General features: G+C 41.3%; 1 protein-coding gene across 5 annotated transcripts in view; it reads left to right on the forward strand.

Annotated features, from left to right (window-relative positions):
• Positions 1 to 19813, forward strand: part of LOC125451742 (focal adhesion kinase 1) — a 481699-nt gene that overhangs the window by 129374 nt on the left and 332512 nt on the right. Inside the window, exon 1 of one of the 5 annotated variants that reach the window (XM_059646201.1) lies at positions 3649 to 3783. The exons of the other annotated variants lie outside the window; for them this stretch is intronic. Within the exon in view, the coding sequence (XP_059502184.1) occupies positions 3738 to 3783 (46 nt within the window). The 5' untranslated portion in view covers positions 3649 to 3737. Of the gene's footprint in view, positions 1 to 3648; positions 3784 to 19813 lie in introns of those variants that run through there. 5 annotated transcript variants of the gene reach the window in all.

Below are 19813 nucleotides of genomic sequence, written 5' to 3' on the forward strand. Positions count from 1 at the left end.
TCTCTCGCTCTCTCGCTCTCTCGCTCTCTCGCTCTCTCGCTCTCTCGCTCTCTCGCTCTCTCGCTCTCTCGCTCTCTCGCTCTCTCGCTCTCTCGCTCTCTCGCTCTCTCGCTCTCGCTCTCGCTCTCTCTCTCTCTCTCTCTCTCTCTCTCTCTCCCCCCTCCACACACACACACACACACACAAGTTTTATTGATAAAGGGATTGAGTTTCAGAGCCATGAGGACATGTTACAGCTGTACAAAACTCTGGTGCGGCCGCACTTGGAGTGTTGAGTACAGTTCTGGTCGCTGCATTTTAAGAAGGAAGTGGAAACATTAAAAAGGGCGCAGAGGAGATTTGCCAGGATGTTGCCTGGTATGGAGGGAAGGTCTTATGAGGAAAGGCTGAGGTACTTGAGGCTGTTTTTGTTAGAGAGAAGAAGGCTAAGAGGCAACTTAAAAGAGACATACAAGATGATCAGAAGATTAGATAGGGTGGATGGTGAGAACCTTTTTCCTCGGATGGTGATTGTTAACACGAGGGGACATGGCTTTAAAGTTGAGGGGTGATAGATATAGGACAGATGTCAGAGGTAGGTTCTTTACTCAGAGTAGTAAGGGCGTGGAATGCCCTGCCTGCAATAGTAGTAGACTCGCCAACTTTAAATGGTCATTGGATAAACATGTGGATGATAATGGAATAGTGTAAGTTAGATGTGCTTCAGATTGATTTCACAGATCAGCACAACATCGAGGGTGGAAGGGGCTGTACTGCGCTGCATGGTTCTATGTTCTGTGTTCTACTGTTCCATCAGTCTTCTCTCGGTCATTTATGGTGGAAGGCGGTCAAGCAGGACTCTGGTGGAGGATGGAGAGGGCTGGAAAACCCTGGACACTGAAGTTATTTTTTTCTTATCTTTTTCTAAGTTAATGTGAATGATGCCATGTATGTATGGTGAAGGTACGCGCTTTTCACTGTGTTTTTACGTTGAATACATGTGACAATAAATGATTAAAATCAGTAGTCACAATCAAGCGGCACTTGTTTGGGAACCTCCTCACAGATGCTCACTTCGGGACCTGCCAGAACCACTCAGCTGCTGCCTTTGCTACAATCTTAGTACAAACATGTTTTGGTCACAATTATTGTGACTAGCTTTTAAAATTTCAAATTTATGAATGAAATAATTCTGCTGTGGTGAAGTGTGAACCCTTGTCCACAGACCTTTAGCATGACCATTCGACTTACTAACCTAGTGAGGTTTGTCACTTTTGATTTTGTAATACCAGTTAAGTTTCTAGGTGAATAATTGATAGCTGGACAAAGTGCTGGAGAGCTTGTGAAACTTGTTCAGCAAGCCGTCAGTGCCACTGGTTGAAGGAGGGGAGAGAAGTGTTGCTGGCCGTGCATTTGAAAGCAATTTGAGAATTTTTCTTATTTTAGGTTAAAGGCATGTTATTCTTTTGATTTATAACTGCCATATTGTCTACTGTTCAATTGCATAATCTGCTGGGCTTGTGAAGTAAAGTCATTTTTAAGTATTGCTGTTTGTACAAGTACGCTCACCTCTGCATGCCAGGAACATTCTTTTGTCAGGCTGCCTGGGAAGTTTCTTGTTTGCATCATTAGCAATGTTAGTGACAAATATTTCAAGTTTAGTCCTCAACTTTCAATTGGACTTGAACTCTTTTCACTTTTGTGGTCAAATTTGGTTGGGAAAAAAAATCCTGTTTGCAGTGAGTTTGCTTATTGCTGTTCTGGTGCTTGTCTTCATCCCAGCCTGTATTTTTAATGATGGTTTCACCATCTCCTGTTTTTCTCTTTGTCTTCTCTCTTGTGTCCCACCCCATAATGTATGTCAGATTCTATAAATAAATGAATGAACACTATCTCTATTGCTGTTTGGCCTCTTAGATGTTGAAAGTGAATTAAGCGCAGGTTTATTAGCATTTTTGAAGAGAAATAATCACCTTTCTTCTGTGCCTGGCCACCAGTTGTGTCGTAGGATTTTGATTCACTGGGAAAAATTCAGTTGCACATTTATATAGTGCCTTTTGTGAATTCAGGTCATCCCAAAGTAATTTACATCCAGTGATGCACTTTCTGAAGTGCAGTCACTTCCACAAGATTCCATAAAGTCTGTAAAGCATTGTTGGTCTACCTATACCACATGGACTTTAGTGGTCCAAGAAGGCAACTCACCATCACCTTCGCGAGGGCAACTAGAACTGAACAATAAATACTGGCCGAGCCAATGACACGCACAACCCATGAGTGAATAAATAAATTTTGGAAAACAGTTGTGATGATGAATGGATGTTGGACAATTTTGGGGAATAAACGTTGGCTGGATGAGGATGAGCTCCTTTCTTCAAACAATTTAATGTGATTTTATTTTACAGCTCCGTGAGAGGAAGAATGGAAATTCGGTTGTACGAGTTATCCAAAAGTCAGCACCGCTGACAGGGCAGCACTCTCATAGCACCTATTCAGTACAGCGTTTGGAGACTCTGGTATCCCAAGGGCAGTTTTGATTGGTTGTTTTTAAACTTCATAATTGATCACTGAATAAGTGGTACTTGCACAGAGGTGTATAGCACTCAGTTGAAAGACTCTTGTGGTGTACTTGTAGTGTCCTTACCTCTGTGCTAGGAGACACAGGGTTCAAGTCCCACTTGCTCCAGAGGTGTGTAATAACATTTCTAAACAGTTTATAATCAACTTACAACATTCAGTTTGAGACTTCCAAAATATGTCACATAAACATAGGTTTAATTATAATCACATTTGTATTGTAGTTTACGCTGGCCCAAGTTGTTCATGAATTATAAAGATTTAGATGCACAAAGAATATTTTGAAGCCAAAACACACAATTGGGTACCATTTATTAAGGCTGATGGATGTTGCAGCAGTGACATGGCTTATGAAATGGAATGTGATGGAGTTGGTATTGGCAGTATAAAAATGTAGTCCGTCATCATTGCCCAGATGTATGGAAAATACGGAAGCTGTCTTTAAGGATCCAGGAGCTAGCTGTGGTACTGATAAATTATTATGGTAGTGCCCTATTTGCTATGCAGTACGTGCTCAAACTCCAATGATGTTCTTAGTAGGTTATGTTTTTAAAAAGTACACTCCTCCTATGGATAGAAATGGCAAGATGAAGCGCAACTTTTATGTGTTTATTGCCTGACGTTCGTCATAATTTCAAATGCAACAAAGAGAAAAAAATTCTGCAAAATACTAGAGGCACATTTGAAGACATATAGTCACGACCTGGGTCAGATTTGATTTGCAGTGAGGCATTGTTGAATTCTCTTGTCAGTTTTGTAAACAGGAGTCTGCGGGTCGGATTAGCATATTAATAAGGTCCTTGCTAATCAACTCCAAATGGAGCTGGCTGCAGGCTGCAGTAGTGCCTTTTAGCAGTTTGCAAGGATATTTCGTGTATACGAGAAGCATGATGAGAATCTAAAACTTGACGGCGATTTGATGCAGTTCTTTGTTAAAGAAATCATATGCTGTTCAACACGGCTGTGGAACCTGTAATAGGAGAACAAATGTGAAGGCGCAAATGAAAGGAAGCAAGGTTTTTGTGTTGGACTGAACACATTGAAGTGCCTTCCCAGCCCCCTGCTGGAGCCCATACTGACAGTGTTCAATTGAGACATTGTACGCAGTGGCCCAGCTAGCGCGTACGCTGCTGCCAAGGCAGCAAGGCCTGTTCCAAGAAGCAGTAGCAGTTGTCGTCTGCATGGAGAGGAGCGGCTGCAGTCTATTCCCAGTATGCTGGGCCAGAGGTATTGACAGATAAAGAAATTCCTACCCATTTAATGAACAGAAGGAGGAAATTAGCATGTAGCAATTGTGAAAAAATCTGAAATATTTTAAATACGTTTTCTTTTGAGGAATTATTCTCTAAATGCCTTTGGGGAAAGTATCTTTTTTTGACAACTGTTTCTTGGTTGGTATGCTGACTTTGACCTTGTTTTGTTAAATTCATTTATAAACACAAATAGTTGACAATTCATTTGCCTGGAACATTTTTTTAAAGCACTTCTGTGAAAAGTTCATTTGTGCTGTGTTGTTATAATTTACCTCTGTCAGGTCACAGTGGGTGAGTAAATGTGACAGTTCTAATTTTCTTAACAAATTAAAAGCACCACAGTGAAGGCATTTGTTACCATTTTTGCTTCATGGAGCAATCTGAGTTTTTTTAGAAAGGTCAATATTTTTCAACTGTAAATTTACTTAGTTCTTGGCTATCTAAAGGTATTAAAGTGCAGAATGGTATTTATTTACTTGTAATAGGAAAAATAAGTGCTTACACTTTACAGTAGCTCTGTTCTAATAAATATTAACTAGCTGTGCAACACTTCAGGCCTCATGTGTTCCATTGAGGAAATTGCAGCCTTTAATAAGCATTCATACACACTGTACCTGTGCTTATTTCTACTGCTGAGGGTGGATAGAGGAAATGGCTCCCCTCCCATCAAGCCTATTTATCTGTAAACATTAAATATCAGATTTCAGTAGGCAGATTTCAGTGAACTTTGATAAAATGATAGGGTTTGGCTCAGTGTAACATTGATTCAGTTTTAGCAAGGATATGGATCCAGATGCTGAATTTTCTTTCAAGGATTTGCTAAACCTGTTTTGGAATGTTTTGTTTAAAATATTATGAATTGTCTTAGTATCCGATGTTTAATGGGTCCCTCAAAGTGAGGGTTTTCAGAACACATTCTTTAATGCAGATTTACTTAAAGCCACCTCAGTGAGATGGAGAGAAATAACAAGATGTAGAGCTGGATGAACACAGCAGGTCAAAGCAGCATCAGAGGAGCAGGACAGCTGACGTTTTGGGCTCAGACCCCACTTCAGAAATGGACAGGGGAAGGGGGTACTGAAATAAATAGGGAGAGCAGGGGAGGCAGATAGAAGATGGGTAGAGGAAAAGATAGGTGGAGAGGAGAGAGACAGGCCAAAGACGCAGGGATGGAGCCAGTAAGAGTGAGTGTAGGTGGGGAGTTAGGGAGGGGATAGGTCAGTCCAGAGAGGATGGACAGGTGAAGGAGGGGGTGTGGTTGAGGAAACCAAGCGGAGGCTTGGGGACCGCTTTGCGGAATACCTACGCTCGGTTTGCACTAAACAACTGCACCTCCCAGTCGTGAGCCATTTCAACTCCTCCTCCCACTCATCAGACGACATTCATCCTGAGCCTCCAGTGCCACGACAATGCCACCCGAAAGTTGCAGGAACAGCACCTCCTATTTTGTTTGGGAATCCTGCAGTCCAATGGTATCAATGTGGACTTCACAAGCTTCAAAATCTTCCCTCTCCCTACCGCATCCCAAAACCAGTCCAGCTCGTCCCCACTTCCCTAACCTGTCCTTCCTCCCACCTATCCCCTCCTCCCATCTCAAGCTGCACCCCGATCTCCTACCTTCTAACCTCATCCCACCCCCTGGACCTGTCCGTCCTCCCTGGACTGACCTATCCCCTCCCTAACTCCCCACCTACACACCTTTACTGGCTCCATCCCCGCCTGTTTGACCTGTCTGTCTCCTCTCCACCTATCTTCTCCTTTATCCATCTTCTATCCGCCTCCCATTCTCTCCCTATTTATTAACCCCTTCCCCCTTCAAAAAATACTTTAAGATTGTTGAGGTTGGTTGTCTCACCAAGCTGGTTTGTTGTTCGGCAGACATTTCGTAACCGTGCTTGGTAACATCCTCACTGCAGCCTCTGATGAAGCATCGGTGTGTTTTCCCACCTGGGTTGCTATGGGGTTACCACAGACCACAAACTGAATCAGACTAGACATAAAAATACTGTAGCTACTAGATCATGTCAGAAGCTCGGAAATGTTTGATGAATAAGCTGCCTTCTGTGCCCCCAGTGCATGTCCACCATTCCACAGGGCTCATGCCAGGAGCGTAAATGAATACTCTCCATTTGACTGGATGAATCCATCAGCATTCAAGAAATTTGACACCATTAAGGACAAAGCAGTCTGCTTGATTGGCAACGCATCCATAACCATCAAAATCCTTCTTAGGCAAGGATTGAAGATGATTTTCTTCCACTCTGGAATTGTGGATCTTGAAGTGATTGAACACATAGCCACAAGTAATGTTTGAAGAGGCGGGTTGGTGGAAAGTTCGAGTTTTTGCATATTCCTTCCATTGTATGTACCTAGCTTCCATCAATGTTTAGCAGATGGGATGCTTCATTTCCAAATTGGGTGACCTTAGCCTCAAATATTCGCTCCCTGTACCAGCAACGTGCAGAGGCAGCAGTGCATACCATCGTAAAATGCAGTGCAGGAACTCAGCAAGGTTCCTTTTCACAACAGCTTGTAAACCCAATATCACCTACCTGTAATAAGAACAAAATACTGTGGATGCTGGAAGTCAGAAACAAACAAACACACACAAATTGCTAGAGAAAATCAACAGGTTTGGTAGCATCTGTGAAGAGTGAAACAAAGTTAACATGTCAAATTCACATTGACTCAAAAAGTTAACTGTTTCTCTTTCCACAGATGCTGCCAGACTTCCTGAATTTCTCCCAATGTTTTTTGTTGTTACTTGTATCGCCTAGAAGGACAAGGGCAACTGATGAATGGGAGCATGGCCACCTGCAAGACCCCCATCAAGCCACTCACCATCACAACTTTGAATTAAATCACTGTTCCTTCACTGTAACTTGGTCACAATTCCTGCCAAATAGCAGCTCATCACACCTCTTTGAGGGCATTAAAGGATAGGAAATAAAACTGGCCTAGCCAGGAATGCCCACATGCTGTGAAAGGATAAAGCAAAACACAGCAATGGACCAATCAGTATACAATATTTTTCTGAAGGTAGGAAGTCTGAAAATGTATGTCTAAATCCTGATTCTCAATTGCAAATTACAGATCTATAAACTTGATTATATTTTGTTGAAGATGTCATTTCTAATTAACTCCATAGACAGAACTGGTCATCATTGAGATATAGTTCGTGCCAAAATCCAAACGTACCTGCAACTTTACTGGAGATTCCTAAATTTTAATTTTGTGCTTTTTCTGTCTGGCATTCTGAAGGCTTTTTGTACTTTCCTGAAATGACCTTTCAACTTTTAAAAATATTTATTCATGGATTGCAAATATGGCTGGCAAAACTAGTGCATTTGCTCATTTCCTGTTTGCTCTTGAAAAGGTATTAGTGAACTGCCATCTTGAACTATGTCACCAATGTGGTATTGGTGCACCCACAGAGTAGTGATGGAGGGCTTACCAGAATTTTGATCAAGTGACAGTTGAGGAATAGTGATATCTTTCCATGTCAGGATGTGTAGTTTAGAGGGGAGCTTGCACATTATGGTGTTCTCACAGCCTTTGACTTTCTAAATTGTAGAAGCCAAACTTGGGAAGGTGCTTTAAAGGGGTCTTACCGGGTTGTTGCAATACATCTTTTAGCTGGTATGCTCTGCTGTCACTGTTTGCTTGTGGTGGAGGGAGTGAATTGGGTGCCAATCAAACAGGCAGTTTTGTCTTGAATATGATGCTTTTTGAGTGTTGGAGCTATGCCTATCCAAGGCAAGTGGAGAGTATTCCACCACTAGTGCTTTATAAATGGTGCATAGACTTTGGGAAGTCAGGAGATTAGTTACTATCTACAGAATTCGCAGTCTCTGATTCACACTTGTAGTTCAGTTTCTGTTCAGTGATATCACATCTGCACCCCCCTCACAAAAAAACCGTCAGGTGTCAAAATTAGGATATTTAGTGATGGTAATACTGTTGAACATGATGGTGAGATGGTTGGATTCCCTCTTTGTTGGAGATGTTATTGCATGGCACTTTGAGACATGAATATTGTTTGCCAAATAACATCTGATGCTGGAATGTTAACGTTCTTGCTACAAATGGAAATGAACTCCTTCAGGGTCTTGGATGGTACTTAACACTGCAAACGTCTCCACTTGGAAAGTATATGAAGGTTATTGATAAAACTGCTGAAAATGCAAGACTTAGGATTCCAGCCTTCATAACCCATTCACCCATATGCTGAGCCTGAGCTGATGAGGCCTTCAGCAATCTCAGCCATTTTCCTTTATGTAAGGTATGACTCCAGCTATTAATGCATTTTCCCCTTGATTACCATTGCCTAAATTTTGCTTGGGCTTTTTGTCATACCTAATCAAATGTGGTTCCAATGTAAAAGGACATTGGCTAATTGTTGATCAACCTTGAGCGTGAGAACTGGCTTCTACTCCTACTCCAACTCCAACTCCACTTGTCCTTTTTGTAGTGTTGGTGTCTGTTTAGTAATTTCACGTGATAGTGACCATAACTGCCTCACATTCTACTTAGCTATGGAGAAGGAGAGGATTAGGCAAAATGGGAGGACATTTAATTGGGGAAGAGGAAACTATGACGCGATTAGACACGAGTTAGGAAGCATGGACTGGGAGCAATTGTTCCATGGTAAGGGAACTATAGACGTGGAGACTGTTTAAGGAACAGTTGTTGCGAGTGATGAGTAAATATGTCCCTCTGAGACAGGCAAGAAGGGGTAAGATAAAGGAACCTTGGATGACGAGAGCGGTGGAGCTTCTTGTGAAAAGGAAGAAGGTAGCTTACATAAGGTGGAGGAAGCTAGGGTCAAGTTCAGCTAGAGAGGATTACTCGCAGGCAAGGAAGGAGCTCAAAAAAGGTCTGAGGAGAGCCAGGAGGGGGCACGAGAAAGGCTTGGCAGAAGGAATCAGGGAAAACACAACGGCATTTTACACTTATGTGAGGAATAAGAGAATGGTCAAAGAAAGAGTAGGGCCGATCAGGGATAGCATAGGGAACTTGTGTGTGGAGTCTGAGGAGGTAGGGGAAAGAAACGAACTTTGTAGTGAATGAAACCTTTGAAGAGCAGGTGTGCATGCTGGAATGGATAGAGATAGAGGAAGCTGATGTGCTGAAAATTTTGTCAAACATTAAGATTGACAAGTCGCCAGGCCCGGACCAGATTTGTCCTCGGCTGCTTTGGGAAGCGAGAAATGAAATTGCTTCGCCACTTGTGAAGATCTTTGCATCCTCGCTCTCCACTGGAGTCGTACCTGAGGACTGGAGAGAGGCAAATGTAATTCCTCTCTTCAAGAAAGGAAATAGGGAAATCCCCGGCAATTACAGACCAGTAAGTCTCACGTCTGTCGTCTGCAAGGTGTTAGAAAGGATTCTGAGGGATAGGATTTATGACCATCTGGAGGAGCATGGCTTGATCAAATACAGTCAACACGGCTTTGTGAGGGGTAGGTCATGCCTCACAAACCTTATCGAGTTTTTTGAGGACGTGACTAGAAAAGTTGATGAGGGTCGATCTGTGGATGTGGTGTTTATGGACTTCAGTAAGGCATTTGATAAGGTTCCCCATGGTAGGCTCATTCAGAAGGTCAGGAGGAATGGGATACAGGGGAACTTAGCTGCTTGGATACAGAATTGGCTGGCCAACAGAAGGCAGCGAGTGGTAGTAGAAGGAAAATATTCTGCCTGGAAGTCAGTGGTGAGTGGGGTTCCACAGGGCTCTGTCCTTGGGCCTCGACTGTTTGTAATTTTTATTAATGACTTGGATGAGGGGATTGAAGGATGGGTCAGCAAGTTTGCAGACGACACAAAGGTCGGAGGTGTCGTTGACAGTATAGAGGGCTGTTGTGGGCTGCAGCGGGACATTGACAGGATGCAGAGATGGGCTGAGAGGTGGCAGATGGAGTTCAACCTGGAGAAATGCGAGGTGATGCATTTTGGAAGGTCGAATTTGAAAGCTGAGTACAGGATTAAGGATAGGATTCTTGGCAATGTGGAGGAACAGAGGGATCTTGGTGTGCAGATACATAGATCCCTTAAAATGGCCACCCAAGTGGACAGGGTTGTTGAGAACGCATATGGTGTTTTGGCTTTCATTAGCAGGGGGATTGAGTTTAAGAGTCGTGAGATCTTGTTGCAGCTCTATAAAGCTTTGGTTAGACCGCACTTGGAATACTGCGTCCAGTTCTGGGCGCCCTATTACAGGAAAGATGTGGATGCTTTGGAGAGGGTTCAGAGGAGGTTTACCAGGATGCTGCCTGGACTGGAGGGCTTATCTTATGAAGAGAGGTTGACTGAGCTTGGCCTCTTTTCATTGGAGAAAAGGAGGAGGAGAGGGGACCTAATTGAGATATACAAGATAAGGAGAGGCATAGATAGAGTTGATAGCCAGAGACTATTTCCCAGGGCAGAAATGGCTAGCACAAGGGGCCATAGTTTTAAGCTGGTTGGTGGAAAGTATAGAGGGGATGTCAGAGGTGGGTTCTTTACACAGAGAGTTGTGAGAGCATGGAATGCGTTGCCAGTAGCAGTTGTGGAAGCGAGGTCATTGGGGTCATTTAAGAGACTGCTGGACATGCATATGGTCACAGAAATTTGAGGGTGCATACATGAGGATCAATGGTCGGCACAACATTGTGGGCTGAAGGGCCTGTTCTGTGCTGTACTGTTCTATGTTCTAATATTTCAGTTCATTGGTTTTGTACTTGTCATGCGGATTGGTTGACAATCAACAGTCATCTTTCAGCATATAAATGTTTTTCCTCCACTTCCATTCAATTTCTGTTTTTGTTTATACATTTCACTCACCAGCTCTGCCAATGGGATCAGTCAGTATGTTGCCTTCCCTGCTTGACTGAAATAACTAAACCAGCCAAAAACTGATGATCACAAAATAGAATGATGTCAGATTTGAAGAGTTCATATTTATGAAGCACTGCAGCCCCAGAGCATTTTAATTCACCACTGTTGTCACTGAAGGAAATAGAATGACTCTTTTCCATCAGTAAAGTACCAAAACAGATGATTGAATGAAATATTATAGAAGGAGAACATTTGGCCCACCATATTTATGCCAGCTCCTTGGATGTAATTCAATTAGTCTCACTTTGTAGAAATTTGCTACTTGATATATCTATACAGTTTTTTTGAGAATTATTAATAAGTCTGTTTCTACTTCCTTACAAGCAGAATACTCCAGATCATGAAGTCAGTACAATTTTTTGCCTCGTCACTTTTTTTTAAACTCAGTTATCTTATGTCTTTTTCTTCTGAGAATGGATTCTTAGGCTGCTGAAAACTGTTTTATCTCATTTCATCCATATCAAAACTTTACATGATTTTGAACACTGAAATCAGTTCTTTTTGCTCTGGGATGAGCAACCCTAGATTCTCTTGTCTATCTCGGGAACTGAGGTTTCTCAGTTCTTGTGCTCTTCTCTTTAGCCTCTTCTGTACTTTCTCTTTAAGACCATGACATGCTACCTAAATGTTGATGTCAGAACTTGAATCCATACACCGACTCAGGTTTTGTGTATCTTATATTGCATTTTTGTATTTTAGTCTCTTAAGTGTAAGCCTAAGGTTTTTGTATGGTTTTTAAATAAATATTTCAACTTGTCATGTATTTTCATGTTTGTATGTAGGTCTCCCCTTTCAATTCATATAACTTCTCATTTTTGTACAGAAAAGCTTCACATTTCTGTGAAGGTAATTTGTTTTATTTATGTGCGTGAGGAACAAATAATGGTGAGAACAGAGTACTTGCTTACGTGTGCATGACTTGTTATAAAAGGCATCATCTACAATATATTCTGTGACATTGAAATTAGATTACCATTTCTTCTGCTATAAAAGGTGTAGCGTATCGTGGACTTCTATGTCATTAAGATTGAGGCCATCTGATCAACTGCCAATGCAAATCCTACATACAAACCCGCTGGGTAAAACTTGATTGAATGTTCTCTCCTATTTAGCTTTGAATTCTCATCCTTTCATTTTGTTTCTTTTCTACCTTCCTTCATGCTATTTCCAAGCATATGTAGTTGATGAGACCCACCTCCACCACCCCCCCACCCACCCAAATCCTACACCTGCTAAGCTGCTAACTTCCCTTAAAGGACCACATGTTAGCATCCATCTCTCCTCAGGGATTATTCAACTGTTCTCTGAATCAGCTGTCATAATTCATCTGAACAGAAAAACACCCCCAGTGATCCCTATCTCTCTCTTCTCTCTTCAGCGTTCTTATGTATATCCCCATTCCAGGTTTCGGGTTTGAATCCCTCTGGCAGTTTGTCAGTCCTAGTACTGAATCAAAGTCACATGGCATGTAATCTGATGTGCTGCAAAGGTGAAGCGTATCTTGTTCTCCTTAAATTGTCTTGAGCCTTTATTACTGACCACACCATCTTGTCCTGGTGTCTCTCTGCTGTTGTCCAGCTGGATCAGACAGCACTCACCTAGCTCCGAGACAACAAAGTGTGGAGCTGGATGAACACAGCAGACCAAGCAGCGCCTTTGTGCTCCTAAGATGCTGCTTGGCCTGCTGTGTTCATCCAGCTCCACACTTTGTTATCTCAGATTCTCCAGCGTCTGCAGTTCCCAATATCTCTCACTCACTTAGCTCCTTTATATTTTATTCATCTGTTTGTGGTGCAAGTATCATTTGCAATGACTTCTCTTCCTGTTCCTGTGAAGTTAGCCTGCGTGTCCCTCAAGGAATTATCATGGTCTTCTGTATTTCTCATTTGTGTGCTGCTGTGGGCAACATCATCTGCAGGTGTTTAGGCTAACAGCACATGACATTTTGTTTTCTGTACCCATGATCACTCATGTTGGATTTCGTATCATGAAATATTTTTGTTTGTAAATCTCGCTTGTCCTTCATTCATCAGAGACATTTCTTTGTTCTTCCTGCACTGTTAACTGCTCTACTGGCTTTAAAAACTGATATTTCTTTGTTCCTGTGTTCTAATGGAAGGTCATTGACCTAAAATGTGAACTTGGGCTATTGCCACAGATACTGCCTGATTTCTGCACATTTCCTGCATTTTGTTTTTGTTTCAGATTTTCAGCATCAACTGTATTTAGCTTTTGCACACAGTTCTACTTAAGACCATAAGACGTAGGAGTGGAAGTAAGGTCATTCGGCCCATCGAGTCCACTCCGCCATTTAATCGTTGCTGATGGGCATTTCAACTCCACTTCCCTGCACTCTCTCCGTAGCCCTTAACTCCTGGTGAGATCAAGAATTTATCAGTCTCCGCCTTGAAGACATTTAATGCCCTGGCTTCCACTGCGCTCTGTGGTAATGAATTCCACAGGCCCACCACTCTCTGGCTGAAGAAATTTCTCCTCATTTCTGTTTTAAATTTACCCCTTCTAATTCTAAGAATGTGCCCACAGGTCCTAGTCTCCCTGCCTAACGGAAACAACTTCCCAGTGTCCACCCTTTCTAAGCCATACATTGCCACTGCATTTCTCCATTCCATCACTAAATTATCAGCCTGCTTATCTGATATCTGTAGATTGAGCAGAAGTTTCCTCTGGTTAAATACTTGAAGACCTTTGAAGGTATTCTCTTTGGTCTCCAGCCCAAACTCAATTCCTAGTTTGCCAACTCCATTTCTAACCCTGGCAACTACTTGCTATGCTGTTTTTGACCTTGAAATAAGCACCCAACCGTGCATCTTACCGTCACTAAGCTTATTTCTACCTCAGTATTATTGCCCAATTCCACCCTTGTCTGATTTTATATATTGCTGAAATCCTCATTCCTAGCTGTGTTATTTTAATGCATGCTTGGCTGGCATTCCACATTGTGCCTTGCATAGACTTTTCATCCAAATGTTTGCTGTCTGTGGCACTTCTTATACAAAGTCTGTCTTATCTACATAGTTTTGCAGTCAATTTATTCAGAGTTGTTGTTACAAATCTTGAGCGAGTCGGACTTGAACCCACACCTCCTAGTTTATAGGTAGGGGCACTACTGCTGCACCACAAGAGCCCTAATCTCCCTCATCTGTTACTATCCTCATGTTTTTTGCCCTATATTGGTGCTGAGTCAATACTTTAATTTTAAAAATTTGCACACTTGCTTTCAAATCCATTTGCGGCCTCAGCTTTTCTTGCCTGGAGGATTTTTGGATTTAAGTGCTCCACCATTGCTGGCTACGCTTTCAGTACCCTAGGCACTGAAATTTTGATTCCTTCCCAAAACCCCTCTACCTCTCGGCTTCCATTTTTTCCTTCATCACAAATTCTCTATGGCTAAGCTTTTAGTCATTTTAAAATAAAACAACGAACTGAGGATACTGGAGATCTGAAACAACAAAAACAAATTGTTAGAGAAACTCACCAGGTCTGGCAGCATCTGTGGAGAGAAAACAATTAATGTTTAGAGTTAAATGACCCTTCATAAGGGTCGTATTCTTTTTATTCTTGATTATTTTCCCTGATATCTCATGTGGTTAGTATCCAATTTCTAAAATTAAAGCACCGGACATGAAACATTAACTCTAACTTTTCCTTAACGGATGCTACCAGACCTGCTAAGCTTTTCTACCAACTTTGTTTTTGTTCCAGTTTGCAGAAGGATTTTGGGATAGTTGTGTTTTTCAAGGCACATGTAAATGTAAGCTGTTTCTGTTTGGCATTTTGTGAATCTGTCATTTAGCTATCACTTTTTGGTAGTGGCTTGCAGTCCAGTTCTCTGAATATAAATTGCACTGATTACACTTTTAAATAATCACATAAAATTCATAAAATAAGAGGCAGTCTGATGCAGTGCCTACCTCAAGCCTGTTATTCATTTTGAGGATTAACCAACAGGTGGAGTTTCCAGCTCAGAATAAAAAGTCAGAGTTTAGTTTGTTAAAAGTGTGTTGGCTTTGAACGTTTTACTGAATGCTTGCAATTCTGTGGGACCAGTATGCTGAGCTTGACTCCCAAACTTTTGATTTGCCAGATGCTGGTGGTACTAAGCAAAAAGCTAAATTACTGATGACTAAACAACTACTTCTTTACCTCTAAGTGTTCTTTTTTACAATCAGAAGATATAGTAATTTGAAAATAAATTTTCATTTTTTTGGGATATGATTGTGACTTTACCTGCACATCATGTTTGCTTTTCATTCAGTAGCTGTTAATACATTAAGCAGAGTTAAGTGCTTGTACGTGGTGATGTAACTTTAGGAAACTGAAGCTATGTTTGTGACTCAAGGGATTTGGGTTATGTGAAGGATAAACAACACAGGCAGGTTTCCTGTTTCTGATTTGTTTGTAGCTCTGCGTAATTTCACCAGTCTTGAAAATGTCTAGTTTAATGTTGAAGCCGTGATACCCGATTGTGGCATATCTTGTGGCCCAAATTGCATTTCACAACTGATCAAGCAATTGCATTTAAAAGGAAGTAAATTTTTAGAAGGATAAGTTTAAAACAGTTTTTAAAAAAAGTGTTGGAGGCTTGGTTTAAATTGATTGATACGCTTACTCTCGCAATGTTAATATTTAATTGATAATGGCAAATTCAGTAAGTGGTGTTCCAAATTGGTGAAACACTTCCTTATCATGCGGATCCTTGTAGGTTGTGCAAAATCATTCATTTCTTTTCTTTTTTCTTCCAATCAGCCTGTTCAGAAATGTTGTCAGGAACTTCTGGGGCTTGAACTTAGGCCTCCTGGATCGGCGGTAGGGACACTGTCATTGCACCACAAGAGCCATTAAGAAATCAACCTTATTTTGACAGCTTACACCAAAGCAATAAACCATCTGACTCTCAAATTTATTTTGCTTTAATTAGACATAAAGGAGATTGTGCTATAGGCGAGATGAGCTATGCTGTATCATGCTAGTTCAGCTGTATCAAATATTCAGTAGATTGGTTCGAGTTTATTAAAGGAAAATTTGAGTGGGTCTTGGAGGTATTGGGCACTGGGATGGCAAGGTGGCACAGTGGTTAACACTGCTGCCTCACAGCACAGGGCTCCGGATTCAGTTCCAGCTTCGGGCAACTGTCTGTTTGAAGTTTGCATGTTCTCCCCATGTCAGTGTGGGTTTCCTCTGTGTGCTCTAGTTTCCTTGCACAGCTAGGTGGATTGGCCATGCTAAATTGCACATAGTGTTCAGGGATGTGTAGATTAGGTGGGTTATAGGGGAATGGGTTTGGGTGGGTGCTCTGAGGGTCAGTGAGGACTTGCTGGGCCGAAGGGCCTGTTTCCACGCTGTAAGGATTCTGTGATTCTGTTGGGTTGTCACTAATTATGTTGAAGTAGTGTGAGGCAGCAATAAGAAATGCAGCCATGTTCACTACCTAATGAGCTGAGCTGAAATCTGGATGGCACATTGAAGTCAAATGAGAGGTTGCATTGGTCAAATGGTACCCGAAATATGTTAGACATTTCTGTGAGTGATACCCAGGAGACAGGTCATATAGTGAAGAAATGAGGCTGATTCTTGCTGATAGAAGGCAAAGCTATGAGAAATAATTTGGTCCAGGACTACGCTGCCTTATAGATTTTTTTCAGGAAGACTGAAGTACATGTGAAAGTAAAAATCAAAATAATATTTGCAGATATGATGAAGTAACAAAAACCATAAGGGCATTGGGCCTGTGAAGAAAATCATTTAACAGATGTCATTAAGTGCTTTATTTATTAAGTGGCAAATATTACCTGAAGAATCTTGCCAGAAAAGATCAGGACACTGCACTTAAAAGGAGCAGTATCCAGTTAAAATTACTGGCTTGCTGCAGCTCTGGCTACTGCAACATTGTTTCAATCTCACACATTGATTTTAGTGGAAAATGCCTCGCATATAGTTCTAGTTATGTCCAGTGTATTTTAATTGAATATTCAGTAACGGTAGTACTCTTAATGATCAAAAGCAGTCCTGTATTTCCTTTTCTGACTGAACACTTGTGCATCCACTGTACAAAAATGGAAATTAAAATCAAAATCACATTCCCAATGAAGGTGTCCATTACTCGTTATTATTTGCTAATCTGAAGTGTATTTAGCTGCACCTGGATCCCTGATTTTGTCTGTGTGTGTGTCTGTGTGTGTGTGTGGATTATTGAAGAAGCAGATGCCTCCTATAGTGGGAATAAGTTCGGTATCCTAGAAGAATGATAACAGACGGTTTGAAGGCCCACCTTTATATAAAGTCTGACCGCAAGTAAATTGTGAGGTTAAGTTTAGGTATATTATGGTCGGCCTGGATTTTGATGTAGATTAGTATGCTACTCTTCTGCTGCTGGGGCCAGTGCTCTGATCAATTTCTAACTCCCATATGTAAACTAAGGTGTTTATTTGAAATGAATGTGTAATCCAAATCCAGTTCCTTGTAAACAGGGACCCACAGCATCAAACTTTAATTCAGCAACATTGTGCCGGCTCAGTCCAAATATTTGGAAGAATGGCAAATGAAAGTAGGGCAGTCTAGTGCAGTCGGGAGGCTCTCCTCTCCAGTTACACCAAAGGCTTATCACGAGTCAGATTAGGAGAGTACTTTGTCTTGTAGCTCACTGTGCCATAATTAGCTGGGAATGCTTGATGTTGACATTTATTGCATTGATATTACTACAGTGACCACAATTTTAAGAAAAGGCAGGAGCATTGTTTCCAAAAGTATATGGCTCACCTCAAAAGTTCTGTTGAATTTTGTGAACACAAAATACTGACATTCTCGTTAACAACAGAAGAAAGAATAGGTATCCCACAGTACATGTACAAGGCACCAAGACAGTTTTTTTTGTCAAAGTGATTTTAGGAGATAGTTAGGTACAGGTAATCGAAAGGAGACAGAACAAGAGAGGAAAAACACCTCCTTCAAAATTTTTGTGTGAAATAAGATGGGCTGTCAAAAATTCAAAGCCAGATGCTGAACAGATGGAGCCTCCGTCTATAAATGTTGTTCTGTGAGACAAGCAATTAAAAGCAAATATAAAAAGTGTTGGAAGTATTCAGATGAAGCAGATTTGTGAACAGATGAATATTCCAGCATTTTCTTTCATATTTCTATCATCCGTAATATTTTTCCTTTTGTCATTTAGTAATACTGGTCATTGAAGGAACTGTAGGTTTTTAATAAGATTGTGAGCTAGAGGCTGAAGAGAAAAAGGGTTTCTGAGCTTGAAGTCTTCATTTTCCTGTTTTTATGATGTCAAATGCATATTTTGTGCATTTTAATTTCAGCCTGTGCACATTAGGATGGGATTGGACAGCAGTGCTTACTTACAGAAAATCTTGTAAACAACTAGCTGGTATCACAGGAAAGGAGCAGTTCAGAGTGGTCGGACTGTCAAATTCTGCTAGTTCAGTTTCACTATGCTCAATAGGTCACATCATCACTTAGTGTAATTTGAGAATGTTGAGGCAACTGACAAATTCATTGTATGTCACAGGCATAAATTTGTCTTGGAAAGAGAGAACAAAACAAGTTGCTTGTTCTTCCCCCTACAACAAATGTTTCAGTTTTCTTTTCTGAGCTGCTAATTAGTTTCTCACCAAAATAAATAAATGAAGTATGTGTTGTAGGGCTTAGCACATCTTTTCTTCATAGGTAGATTCCTAAGCTTTAGCAGCATTTTAAATTTTTGTGGTTTTGAACTGGGGACCTTTTTAGTTTTAGACAAATATGATGCCTGCTACTCTAGAGTAACAACATTGTGGACTGGTTGCATGTTTCTTTGGTGATTGTTAAGACTATAAGAAATAGGAACAGGAGTAGCCTCTTGAACCTCCTTTGCCATTCATAGGATCATGGCTGATTCGAAATTCCTCACATCTATTTTCCTGCATTTTCCCTGTAGCCCTTGATTCCTGTATTGATTAAGAATCTACCTATCAAATTCATAAATATACGCAAAGACTCTGCTGTCACAGCTCTGTGGCAAGGAGGTCCAAAGATCTCAATATCTGATACTGGCTCAAGTCCTATCCAGACCCATGATGATGTGGCTGACTCTTTAATTGCTTTCTGAAATGGCTTGTTGAGCCACTCTGTTTAAAGACAGATGGGGATGGGCATCAAATGCTGGCCTGCCAGAGGCCTTTGTATCCCATAAAAGAATTTTTAAAAAAAAATATGGAATTGACTTCTCTCAGTTGGTCAAGCCGACAGCACTAGACTGGAATTTCATGGGCTCAACCCAAAATGAGCATCTTGACATTTGTTGAGGTGTCATGAGTAGCTGAAGTATTGTACAGGGAGACTGTCTGCCTTGAAGAGTTGTAGAATCCTTACAGTATGAAAACAGGCCATTTGGCCCATCAAGCTCACACTGACCCTCTGAAAATCATCCCATCCGGACCCACTCCTCTACCCTATTCCTTTAACTCTGCATTTTCTCATGGCTAAGCCCACCTAGTCTGCACATCGCTAGAGACTATGAGCAATTTATCGTGCCCAATCCACCTAACCTGCATGACCTTGGATTGTGGGAGGAAACTGGAGAACCTGGGGAAACCCATGCAGACATGGGGAGAATGTGCAAACTCCATGCGGCCAGCGGCCCAAGTCTGGAGCTGAACCCAGTCCCTGGCACTGAGAGGCAGCGTGCAGCCCAGTGGATGCAGCTGTTTAAGACCACGGCAGTGACTAAAACGCAGAAACCTACTTAATGCGCTGGCAACAATGCTGTCTCTTAACCAAAACAAAAAGCAGATTAACTGGTCATTGAGCTTAGTGTTAGTGAAATATTACTTGTTCGTAATAGCTGTTATATTTAACTAAACAAGGCAATGTGTACCTCTTTAAAGTTCAATAATTTGCTACAGCACTTTCAGGTATTTTAACTACACAAGAAGAATGAATATGAATGTATAGATTATTGACAAGTTTTTCATTTGAACAAGAAAGGCCATAAGGTGAAGTGGTCATTTGGTTACAAAAATGCATATCTATTCGTAAAGTCACTTCAGTGGAGAAGAAATCTTATTGAATTACAATTTATTCCCACTCTGTAGCACTTGTCTACATTCAAACAGTGT

This window comes from Stegostoma tigrinum, chromosome 5 (assembly GCF_030684315.1).
Source record: "Stegostoma tigrinum isolate sSteTig4 chromosome 5, sSteTig4.hap1, whole genome shotgun sequence".
NCBI lineage: Eukaryota > Metazoa > Chordata > Chondrichthyes > Orectolobiformes > Stegostomatidae > Stegostoma > Stegostoma tigrinum.